General features: G+C 38.9%; 1 protein-coding gene across 6 annotated transcripts in view; it reads left to right on the top strand.

Moving 5' to 3' along the window:
* The window catches only part of ERC1 (ELKS/RAB6-interacting/CAST family member 1), a 399,625-nt gene that overhangs the window by 327,427 nt on the left and 58,861 nt on the right, over positions 1-13,337 (top strand). For all 6 annotated transcript variants that reach the window (XM_082850733.1, XM_082850731.1, XM_082850730.1 and 3 more), the window contains one exon: positions 12,999-13,097. In XM_082850733.1, coding sequence (XP_082706859.1) covers positions 12,999-13,097 — 99 coding nt within the window. The remainder of the gene's footprint in view (positions 1-12,998; positions 13,098-13,337) is intronic.

Below are 13,337 nucleotides of genomic sequence, written 5' to 3'. Positions count from 1 at the left end.
ATGTGGGATCCTCCCGGACCGGGGCACGAACCCGTGTCTCCTGCATCGGCAGGCGGACTCTCAACCACTGCGCCACCTGGGAAGCCCTCAGATGATTTTTGACAAGGGTGCCAGTACCATTCAATGGGAAAAGGACAGTCAATTCAACAAATGGTGCTGGGAAAACTGGATATCCACATGCTAAAGAATGAGTTTGGACCCTTACCTAACACCATATACAAAAATTAAATCCAGTTGAATCAAGGACCAGAGCATGAGACCTAAAACAATAACATTTTTAGAAGAAAGCAGTATAAAAACTTCATGAGAGCTAGAAATACTGATTTCTGGAGTCATCAAAATAGAAGTACCAGTTAAAGCCATAAAAAATGTATTTGCTTACTCAAGAGAGAATATAGGCGTTATGTTTACTTTTTACTGTTTTCTGACAGTTGTGTGAAAATATTAACACATGCCATTCTTTTAATCCTTACATAATATAACTCAGCAAACAGATGCCCTCTGTACACCACCCCATTGTTAAGAGTTCAGAATCGGCTTTATTGGATGAGAACTGCTGGAAGTTTTTTATAAGGTTTCAGGGCTTTTAAGATCTTTTTTCCATGATTTGCATGTGTTGAGAATGCTTTAAGCATTTATGGCACAGTGTATCACAGGTAATTGTGATATTATGTACCCCACAGGCTTCTTGCTGTTTTGACATTTTAAATTAAAGATATGTTCCTGGAAACAAGGAGGATGGGAGTTAAAAATTCTACAGCCGTATTTTGAAGAGGTAAAATAAATGTAGGGTAAAAAAATTCCTTACCGAAAACAATTCAGTCTAAATGCTATCGATTTCAGGTTATTTTCTCTATTTCCCTTAAAGAACCTAAAGTTTTCAATCTTTCTGCATTTGATCCCTTAGCAAAAATATCTAGTACCTTTTCTTTTTTTAACTCTTGGTTAAGTTAACCTATTCACTTTAAGTGCCACAGTTATTTCATGAACTAGTCTTTCATATAGTCGGGTAATAAATTGTACTTCACATCTTGATATAGTTAGAACTGATCCTCAGCCAGTAAATTGCTGTGTATTTTTGGGAGAGCATAATCCTCAGTAACATAAATTAAGAACTTTTAAACATCAATTATATTATAAACATCAGCTGTCCATTAATATTGATTAATAAATCAATAAGTTTCAAAATTAATAATTTTCAAATCAATAAAAGTGAAAATATATTGATAACTTATGAGTTGATAAAATTAATATTTACTATTATTATTTATCTAAATGGAAGGAGCTACATGTGTGAGAAAGAAGGAATTTTTCTTAACCTAAAAACAGGGAGGCTAGTCAAAAGGACCTACCTGCACATGCCTAGGAAGTGCAGGGGTGCTGTTGGTTCTTGGGGCTGGGGTGTCCTTACCACCAAAATAAAGCTGTAGTTTTGGGTGATTAGATGAACCCAGTTGCAGACTAACTGTGGTCAGATGGCTACAGAGACCTGGACTGGATAGGCTCTCCTGACCTAGAAGTTTCCCGGAAGTGGCTGCTAAGAGTTAGGTCTACTGCAGACACAGCAGCCCCCACTGCCTGCCTCCCTGACCTGTCCCAGGGTTGGGCGGAGGTGAACCAAGGCTTGCTGGGGAGGGCGGTGCTCTGTGGGCAGGCCTTCGGGGCAGCTGCTGGCTGCTTCCGGCCCCTCACAGTCCCGCTGTGGTAGCTAATCAGCTGCTGCCCAAATACCTAAGTCTGTTGTCAAGAAGAAGGTTTTCGCTTCCCCTGTGCCTTTAACCATAGTTGTCTTTTTTCATTCAGTTGGCGATCTTCCTGGCTCTCAGTATGAGGAGTGATTTTTCATCGGTGCCTGGACATTTGGGGTCTGGGGCACGCCCTGTAACTCTGGATCTTATTTAAACCGTCTCTGCCAGCTGGTTTTCGTTGGCACACTCAAGAGAGGAGAGGGTGGTGAGGCCTCATTACTGCCCAGTGGAGGCAAATCCAGGCTCCCCTCTGCCTCTGTTGACACCCAGGGAGTGGGGCTCCCCGTCACTCCGGGCAGCGGTATGAATTGTACCCCAGCTAGGCCTCCCTGGACTTATTCCTGCCGGGATGTGTAGGACTCCCTCCGTAAGCACTGCAGGGTGGCCTCCTTCCTGCTGTGCAGCACTGGGCCTCCTCTGACACCTCCCAGGGTGGGACTCACCGCTCCGCCCACCTGTCCCCGCTGCCACTGGGGGGGCTCGGTTACTGCCCCTTCCCTGGCTTCCTCTGACACCTGCCCGGGGGGAGGAGAGGCTGTGGGGTACAGGCCCCAGCTCACCATTTAGCTTTGCTGCCATGGGCGGCAGTTTTTCCTGTGACCTTTTGAGTAGAGTGATTATAGTCTAAAGTGTTTTTATCTTGCTAGGCTGCCCCTTTCCCCTCTAGGCCTCCTGGGCTAGAGAGCTCAGGCTTTTGTTGTCTGTGACTGTTGGTGCTTCCAGGTCGCTGGTTTCCAGCTCCAGGTCTGATATATGAGGCAAGAAGAAAATCCAGGGAACTTACCACCTGTGACATTCTTTGGGTCCCAGTGTCCTTAACCAGTCTGTCTTCCCTCCACCTTTTTTATGTTGGTGTGGCTGTAGTTTTACATTTGTATGTATAGCTTACAGTTACTTTTTAGTTTTACTTTTGTACTTATCAGAGGTATGGGGAAAAGTATGTCTGCTCCATCTTCTAGAAGCAGCAAGTTAAAGCTAACCTTTATTTCTGAAGGAAGACTTAGGCAAAACTACCTTTTCTCTTTAGTAAGACAATAGTTATGTTCTAGGTTTAGATATCTAAGTGACCCCAGTAGAGTTTGAACTTTAGTGCCAGTATTCAGATAACCCAGTTTTTTTGAAATCACAATCTTCACTACCCGCCAGCCCCAGTCACTTATTGATGTGTTTTAGAAAATGATACCTCTAGTAGCAGACAAGTTTTGCTGTCTAGTTTCACTAATTTATTCAGCCACTGATGCCTTTTAAATGATTCTTAATGGGTATTCATTCCTTATTAGAACCTATCTATGCCTGGTGCTTCTTGTTTATTTCTAGAAATCAGAGTTTTTCAAATACTTTAGTTTATTGAAATGATCAGTGAAGTATTTCCACAACCGTAAATATATGAGATCATTTAAGATGCTTTTTTTTTTTTTTTTTTTTTTTTTTTTTGCTGTACACGGGCCTCTCACCGCTGTGGCCTCTCCCGTTGCGGAGCACAGGCTCCAGACGCGCAGGCTCAGAGGCCATGGCTCACGGGCCCAGCCGCTCCGCGGCATGTGGGATCTTCCCAGACCGGGGCACGAACCTGCGTCCCCTGCACTGGCAGGCAGACTTCCAACCACCAGGGAAGCCCTAAGATACTTTTTTAAATTTAATCTTTTGTTTTGTTTTGTTTTGTTTTAGAAAGGCCTGATTCTAATAAATGTCAGGGGTTTTTTTCCTTTACACAAAAGACTGAAAGCCATTTAGCTCAATTTCACAAAAAAAGAAGTAACTTTGGAAACTAGAGAAGACATCTAGAACACATTGGTCGTTTTTTGCTGATTTTACCAGCATAACCACATATGAAGGTTTGTGAAAGCACATATGTACAGAGAAATCCTTTTATAATGAAGTCTCACAGAACAGGAAGAACAGGTGGTATTGCAGAGTCTGGCCTTCTGTCAGTTGCTCTCCGTATGGATGGTTTCCAGTAAGAACCCAAATGGCCCTCACATCCCTGGGTTTGTTTAAAGATACTTCATTGTACGTGCTCATGAGTGTACAATTTATAGTTAACTTTATTTTGAGTCAATTCCATTCATTCCTTTTCCACACATGGACCATGATTTTGTAAAAGGAAAGCATAAAATTCCCTCAAAACTTCTTACTTTAAGAATTTTGATCCTTCTTATCTAAAAGGCATCTTTTTTCTGTGTGTGTGTGCTTAAAAGTGCTTCAAATTCTTGAAGATTACCCCATTGCCTGCTCAGCTATTCCTCAAACAGGGGGAAACGTTTTTACTTTTTTTATATAAAAAGCATCAAATAAATTAAAGTTAATTTCTGTGTATTTACTAAGGAAAGGGTGTCCTGTTTGAAGTGAGAGTACTAAACTTTCCTGCTTTGCAGCACTAAATTGTTGGGTTGGAACGCATTGCAATAGATACCTATAGTTTGTGCTGCCATCCTTGAGAAAATGATTTTTTTTAATTTGTGTTTAACACAGTCTAAGATTTTTTTAAAATGGGGGGGTCGGTCTTTTCTGTTACATGTGAAGGAATTTAGTGTCACTTCTCTTTTTCGTGGCCTCTGTATCTGTAACATTTTAACTGTATACTTAGCCACCCAGATCGCGTAATCCATAAACAGAGCTGTGGTAAATGCTCTCGGATACTGACCTTTGTTCACTGGTTTCTAGAATAACAGAAAGCATCTACCTACATTTTGTTCTTTTCTTAGATATGATGGTGAGTCTCACTGGATCCAGCTAATATTCCCCCTAAACATTCTGGTTATTTTGCAGAATGTAGTGCTTCTGTTGCTTTGAGAACCGATACAACTGGAAGAAATGATCCTTATAACATTAAAACTGGGTTTACTGCAAGTAAAAAAGTAAACCTAAAGGGTTACTTTAGGTTTATTGCAAGGATGAGAAGTGTGTGCTGGAAAGTTGAGGCAGTGATCAGGAATAAAGTTTCAATCGCACTTTGTTTTAAACAGTCTCATTTCAGACATTGGTTTGGGTCAGTATAAACAAGATGGCCTACAGGGTATTTCATTCCTGTAACTTTATGGATCTGGCTCTGATTTTTCACCCCAGTATACTGCAGATACACACCACGGGCCTGCCAGAAACAGGACAGCTCTCAAAATTTAGAAATAGAATAGAAATTCTTATAAAGTATTTTAAGTATTTTTTAGTTTTAAAACACTGAATATGTCTTTATTCTCATGTTAATATTTGTTGAAAGAGAGAAAGAATAAGCTTCCGTCCTTCAGGGTTCAAAGTTACAGTCTGCATGGCATATAAGAAAGTGTTAGACATACATAATAATCAGGACTAAGCATTAAGATTAATAAATACTTTCTGGAGGCTGAGAAGGAAGGAATATGTGCGTCTCTGAGTTAGGGAAGCAAGGAATCCCACACAAACCTTTCTAAGAACTAAGGAATGATTATAATGAGACGGAAAAACGTAGGCTCCTTTAAAAAAAAAAATCAGAAAGTTTGTTTTCTTTGCTTTCTACCAAGAGGGGAAAAAACAGTAGAGTTTTGCTAGGAAATACAGAATATGTAGAAAGAACAGATATCCTATGAGCTTAATGCCATAAATGGTGATGTATTCAAGTATATCCTTTTAGATAAGAGAAGATTACATGAAACCTTAAGAAAAAAAAATCCACTGAGTAACAAAATAAATACCTGAATATCTATAGTCAGAAGTTCCCCTTTTCACACATAAATCAATTTGTATATGAGGAAATCAAAGAAAAGAACCTTATACGTGCTTATAAATCAGAGTGCCTGGGTGCTGGGGTCCTTTCTGAACCTATTCTAAGTAACAGCAGTTGTTTTTATTTGAGATAAAACTCTGCTAGTTAGTTAAAATGTCTATTTTCTTTTCTTTTGGCTGAGATAACTCATTGTGGTAATGCTGGATTTTTCATAGTTATGAGCAATTGTGTTTGGTAAGTGTATCTATTTTTAATTAATACAAATGGAAAAGAGCATTATTTAATAAACGTAATTTCATAGAAAAAGCTTTCAAAATATGAAGCTCATTGCTGGAACAATAATAAAATATAATCCCAAATGTAACAACCATAGAAAATAGATTCTTGAATTTGACAAACGTATGTTAAGGAATATATACACACACACACACACACACACACACACACACATACATATATGTATGTATGTATGTGTGTATATGTGTGTTATATATGTATGTGTGTATATATGCATGTGTATATATGCATGTGTGTTTATATATGTGTGTATATATGTATGTGTGTATGTATATGTGTGTATATATGTGTGTATATGTATGTGTGTATATATGTGTGTGTATGTGTGTGTATGTGTGTGTATATATGTGTGTGTGTGTATGTGTGTATGTGTGTGTATATGTGTGTGTATATGTATATGTGTGTGTGTGTGTGTATATATATATATATATATATGTATGTATACTGGCAAGTTTACTAGTTACTAGGTTGATACACGGGTGAGTGAGTCTTTGTCCCAGCCCTCACAGACTCACAATCCATGGGAAGAAAAGACATGTAGACAGATTATTAGAATCTGACAGAGGTTCCAGATGACACTGAAATCCTTTTGTTCCAAACCTGAAGATACTGGATAAGCGTTAATCCCCTCTCAGAATTTGTGATGCATGATTGAGCTCAATTGACAGAAAAAACCTGCAGGTGTCAGAAGCAAAGAGGGGTGTGAACTGAAGCAGCAGCAGCCCTGGGCATTATGACCAGTCTGACCAGTTAGGGCTGGGGCTGGGTTTTAGTGCCCGCACAGGGAAAGAAGGCGAGACTTTAGGATGACATGAACTGGGGACCTGGAACTGAACTTCTGCCGCGAAATGGGACAGTCAGATGAGTGCCATTCAAGGGAAAGGAAATAAGACTAATTGAGTCAAACCTTTACCACCGGTAGATGAGAAAAGCTTTTCTCTGCCGTGACCTTGGGAAGGAACCCCAGGTCCCTTATAAGATGTCAGAATTCTGAAGCCTGTATCTCCAGCAGATTTAGAGTATAAATTGATACTGCCACTGGGCGTGGGAAGCTCCTACCTGAAATATTAGAATAAAAATGTATGCCCCATTAGAGCCTAGCAGAAGCAATTACAGTATCACTGCTGGGATCCTTCAACAGCCCAGACATCACAATATTCCCATGGAAAAAAACAGGTGACCCTTAGGATGAGCTCACAGTCAGTCCACAACGAGGAGGATGTAACAGAGGAGATTGCTTCTCTGAAGACTTAAGATCCTAGACGGGCAATATTTTCTTGAAGTTTTTAAAATAACTAAAGAGAGGAAGTGTAAGGATCAGAAGGAAGAACAGTAGATACAGACAGGATAGTGTCATAGTTGAGAGTGTGGGGTCTGAAAATTAAGACAGGTGTCAGACTTCAGAAGAGAAATTGCGGCTTACATCACCAAGAGCTAATATCCCAAAAAAGAGCATTCCTAAAAATGGAGAAGAAGATAACAACTTAATGGGGGGTGGGGGGAATAGTCAAAAGATAGGAACGGAAGATCATGGGGAAGAAATGTAGATAGTCTCTAAACATGAATCCATGCCCGACCGCACTCATATTAAGGTAAAGTCAAACTGAGGTGCTGTTTGGCCAAAGTCAAGGAAGGGTTTAACAGCATATTCAGTTGACAGGGCTGCGCATGCCACACACTCGTAAAACTCTACTGGTGGGAGTGCAAAATGCACACCTCCTGTGGAGGGAATTTGGCAACATGTAATAAAATTACTTACCTATGTTTTCACTTTTTGACCCAGAAGTGAAGCTTCTAGGAATCTGTCCCAAAGACACATTTTCAAAATTACAAAATAACACATATACAAGGTAATTCCGTGTGTGCTACTATAGTGTTTGCTACAATATTTGTAGTAGCAGTAGATTAGAAATAACTCAGATACCCAACAGTGGGATACTGGTTGAATCAATTATAATACATCCAATGGAGTAGAGAGTACTGTGCAGCTGTAGAAGGGAATGGGAAACATCTCTATTGTTATGAAGTGACTACTTGAATATGTTGTTAAATGAAAAAGCAAGATGCAGAATAGTGTATTTAATATTCTACTTCTTATGTGAGAAAAGTGGGTAAATTCATAAATGTTTGTGAGAGTGTATGCTTGCTTACACTTACATAAAGAACAATTTAAAGGTAAATTTAAAATTTACACCAAAAATTTCCTGTGAAAAGCGGAAGGGAATAGGATAGAGAAGGCAGGATTGAAAGCAAGTCTTCTCTGAAAGTACCTCGTTATACCTCGTTATATAGTTTTGACTCTAGAATCATACGGATGTTTTACATAATCAAAAATAAAATTACATCAGAAAGAGGGGAAAGCAATTCCTGAATTTTGTAAACAAACTGAAACAAATGAATCTAGTTATTTATTAAATTGTTGCATAGTCACATACAGCAGAGAATTAGTTCAACTAACCTTATATATTACAGATTTTTCTCTGTACATTCTCAGTAAGATATACTCCAATGAGAAGCAAATATAATGCAGAGAAATTTTAAAGTTCATTCTGAAGGCATATTGATAGTGATTACGTTGGTATTGGTATTTTCAAAGAATTAAATTGATGGATACAGCAAATAAAAAGTAATTATGTCATTATTGTTAGGAACCAAGGATTTTCAGCATAACAGGAAAAAAGATGTATAAAATCAAAGAAGTTAAGTAAGAACTTATTCTTTAAGATGCAGATCTAGAATCTTAAATCTAAACTGAAAATATCACTGTTAATTTATAATTTTCTCCCTCTTAATAAGAAAGAAAGTTTTTCCTACCTCTCAACTGAAACAACCAGAAAGCAGTAATCCAGCAGCACTGAGCACCCAGCACCCGCTCCTGTCCCACTGAATGAATGAGCTCTTTGGTAAACCAGCTGATTCCAGATCTGGGGCAAGAAATGTACAAGACGAGCTTAGCGCATGTTTGCCGGAACGCAAGAGTAATGTCATGTCAGAAGGACACAGAAAGTCTGCTACCGTACACAGAATGCACAGGATGGTTATTCCTTCCACATTTTGGTCCTAATCAGGACCAAAATTAAACTAGCTAACTGATTTCTTTAAAAAGCAAAACAAAGTCAGTAGGAAGCACACTTTTCTATTAGACCTTGCACTCCAGCTGAGAAAATAAATAGGATGTGAAGGTAGTCTGACCATGACTGCTGTCGGGCTAAATTCAGCACAGTTGTCTCCTCTAATCTAGTTGCCATCCCCTGCCTACCACACTGCTTCACGGGAGTCCCCCCAAAGCTGTCCAACCAATGGAAAAGGAGCTTTCCCAGCTAGAAGGATAATCTTCAGTCAAGTGTGTATAAAATGAACAACTCAAGAATAATTAATGGGGCTCCCCTGGTGGCGCAGTGGTTGAGAGTCCACCTGCCGATGCAGGGGACACAGGTTCGTGCCCCGGTCCGGGAAGATCCCACATGCCGCGGAGCGGCTGGGCCCGTGAGCCATGGCCGCTGAGCCTGCGCATCCGGAGCCTGTGCTCCGCAACGGGAAAGGCCACAACGGTGAGAGGCCCACGTTCCGCAAAAAAAAAAAAAAACTAAAAAATAGAATAATGAATGACTACTTATACTTTTTCATGAAATGAAGTTTAAAATAAAGCTCATAGGTAATTTGTTGAAATTTTGCTAAGTTTATAACCAACAGAGTCCAACCCACCTGAAAATGATGAAGATTATGCTTTTCTCATTTTGTATATCAAATACCAAAATAGCAAATTAAAGTTTAATTAAAATTCACTATAATAAAATGATTTCTAAACTTTGACAAATATAGGCAGAAATAATTTTAATGCTTTCTTAAAGATAATTATAACTGGAAATAATGCTAGTTAGGTTAAGACTTATTTATGATATGTTTTCTAAAATATCTCAGAATATTTCTAAGTAGTAGTTTTTCTAAAACTCATTTAGGTAGGTTAATAGCGTTATCAGAAACCAGAAAGGAAAGATTAGTGAACAACCAGGTAACTCTGATCAGAATTCCAACCTTTTAATACCTGGGTTTGAATAACCAACATGTACTGTTTCTTAGCCTAACTAAGTATTTTTCTGTGAAACATATAGTTTCTGTACCACCTTTTTTGAGCATTGACATCTTAGTCCTAAAAGAAAAGATTAACAGAATAAACGATGAACCTTTCCTCTGGGAGGGTATGTATACCTATATACACAGATATGCGTTTACAGCTTAAAAAGTTTATCTCAGCAAGTTTCCTCCTGTCCTTTTTTTTTTCTCCTTCCTTCCTTCAAACAACTTTATTCTTCATGTCGTGGGACCATGGGAGTTCGGCTCTCTGCACATGCACGTGGCATGGTTCAAGAGGGAAAGTATTTGGATATAAAGTACCTTCCATGCTTGCTGGTCTTAGTCTTAAGAAGAGCGTAGAACAAGAGATTCTTGAGCAGAGTGTCGTTTATATGATCTGTATAATATCTACTGCGCTGCGAGCTGTCCGATACTTAGTGCTCAACTTCTGACTGTGCAGGAAACAGACTTCACACCAAATTAATGAATATTTGACCTGGGAACACTAGTTAACTTTGATAAACCTCATGTCTTTCAGAAATGGAGACGTTCTTAGGGCTATTTCTTCATTCGCTTACATGGATCAAATAAGTAACTGGTCTTATCTGTCTCCTGTGATCAGTTCTTGTGCGAGGCTTTCATTCTCATTCCTGAGGAATACTTGAGATACATCCTGCCTTGAAAGTGGATTTGCATGTGCTTTATTAGTTCTTCTCTAAGATTTTAAACTCACACTCGGTATCAGGCATTAAGACTGCGTGTCATGTTCCAAGATAATAACTATCCACGTGTACTTTTGCTGCAGGGTCCTGTTAAAGTCCACGGGGAAATGTTTCTTACCCACGTGAAAGTGAGTGAGGTGCAGCATGTTGTCGCTTTCCGGTGCGCCCCTTTGCCCTTTGCTCTCTCCCTCATGCTTCCCCAGAGCTGCCTTGCAGACGACTCTCCCTTTGTCATAAGTACGGTCTGACATAAGAAAGAGTGCCCTACATATTTTCAAGGTCCCTGTAAGTCATCTCAGAAAAGAGAAATTTGATATCACAGACAATTTCTTGATAAGTATTTTTTCTGCTGTCATTATATCCTGGAGGGAGGAACTGGCTTAGCAATGTTCATATATTACTAGGTGAAAATGTAAAGAGCCCAAGTGCCCGGCAATATGGGACTTGTTAAACATCTATTCAACTGAATACTATGCAGCCAGTTAAAGTTAGGTTTTAGAGTGATACTTAATGCCTTGAAAAGAAATGTTCATAACGGTGGTGATAGCTGAAATTTATTGGGTGTCGATTGTATGCCACGCACCTTTCTAAGAGCTTGTATTAACTCGGTTAATCCTAACAACAGTCTTATGGGGAGAAGGTATTGTTATTCTCATTTTAAAGGTGAGGAAATTGAGGCTCCGAGTAGCTTGCCCCAGCTGAGCTAGCTGGTAAGAGGCAGAACTAGAATTCAGGCCCAGGCACTTGGGCCCTACCCTTGCTCAGGCATCATTATGTGAAAAAATACCGAAGAAAAATCTCTCTAAACTTTTTTATGGATCTAGACAAAATGTTTTAAATTCATCTAGAAAAGAAAATGTGTCAATCAGATTTTGACAAAGCAGAATTGGTAGAGAAGGACAACATGTCCTACCAGATATCGAAATATACCATAAGATATAGCAATTTAAAAAATACCATATCATAGCAGAAATAGAGAATAAATCGGAAAAGCATGCTACTTTTTATGTTCATAGGGAAGAGGCTGAACAGGTGCACCTAAATATTAACAATGATTATCACTGGTTAGAGGGATTTACAGGTAATTTTTCTTTTTTCTTTTTGTGTTTTAGATTATCTACAGTGAACATTTTTGAATCATATAATGTTAACAAATGTATTTTTAATGCTTTTAAAACTTCAGGTTTTAACAATATTGCTGTTTGATTTTATGCATAGTGTTTGTACCGTGCATTTTCTGAGTTGCTTGCTTTGCAAAGGGAATTCTCTAAAATGTTTTATACATATATATATATATATATATATATATATATATATATATATATATATATATATATTACATTCACCTGGGTTTTAAATTAACCAAGCACACAGAATTACGAATCCAGTCCTCCATTTTGGTGAACATGGAGAAGAGGCAGTGGGATAATAATCCTCTTCTGGTCTAGGGTTGAAGAGAAGGATTTCAGAATCTTCAGTTCATTTCCAAAACCTGAATTGTTTATTGGTGGTGTAAAGAAAAGCTATTGAATTTTAATATATAGCTTCTGTCTGATCACCTTGCTGAACTTTATTGTAAATTGTAATCATTTTTCAATTGATTCTCTTGGATTTTCTAGGTATATAATGATTTCATTTACAGATAATGATAACTTTTCCCCCAATATTTATGGTCTGTATGTTATATAACATCCCCCCCAAATGGAATAGTTGTTAAAAAGGGTGAGTAATTTTATGGTAACCTGGAAAGATGGGTCCTATATATTGATATCATGAAGTGAAGAAATAGAGTTAGCAGAGTTCTATCCTATATGTAGTATAATCCAATCCTTATTTTAAAAAATAAAAACAAGCACTGCAATAAAGTGCTTAATTTAGGGAGGTTACTCCTCCCTCCAGAATTCCTGTGGAAATTTAGGTGCTTGTCTTAGCCTGCTCGGGCTGCCATAACAAAGTACCGTAGACTGAGTGACTTAAACAACAGAAATTTATTTTCTCACCATTCTGGAGGCTGGGAAGTCCCAGATCAAGGTGCCAGCTGCCTTGGTTCCTGGAAGAGCCCTCTTCCTGGCTCACGGAGGCCTCCTCCTCACCGTGTCCCCACGCGGCAGGGGGACTCATCTCCTGCTTCCTCTTCTTACAGGGCCTCAGTCCCATCAGATTAGGGCCCCACCTTATGACCTCGCTGAACCCTAATTTATCTCCTAAAGGCTGTCTGCAGACACAGTCGGCTTGGGGTTCAGGGCCTCAACATGAATTTTGAGGGGACCCAGTTCAGTCCATAATAGTGTCTAAACTTTCTTCCCCCAAAATCCTCAGAAATCCTATGTTTAACTTATTTTATTTTGGACAGGATTCGTTTTATCCTTTCTTAGGACATTCTTAAGGCACTTGTTACCTTGCAGTGTGTCACAGAAATTTTACCTGAATTTAACCTTATGCATCATTTCCTCTTAGACACAAAACCGGATGAAGCTCATGGCCGACAATTATGAGGACGACCACTTCAGATCCTCCCATTCCAGTCAAACCAATCATAAACCCTCCCCAGACCAGGTAAGACTGCTTCTGATTGTCTTGTGAAAACCAGTATGCTTTTATTTGGATATATTTTGTACTAGCACATTACAGATTCTGGGGTATGAGTTAGAAAAATAAAAATAATCAGTTTCTGAAAACTTTTTTTTTTTAACACAGAGTCAGTTTCTGTAGAGGAGGGTGGTACATGATTCTGACTATTTTAAGAGGAGATACTCAGCAGATTTGAGGACACTAAAGAATCCTTGAGATGAGAAA

Source organism: Leucopleurus acutus (genome assembly GCF_964270905.1).
Source record: "Leucopleurus acutus genome assembly, chromosome: 11".
Classification (NCBI taxonomy): Eukaryota; Metazoa; Chordata; class Mammalia; order Artiodactyla; family Delphinidae; genus Leucopleurus; species Leucopleurus acutus.
This window is presented reverse-complemented; position numbering and strand designations above follow the sequence as displayed.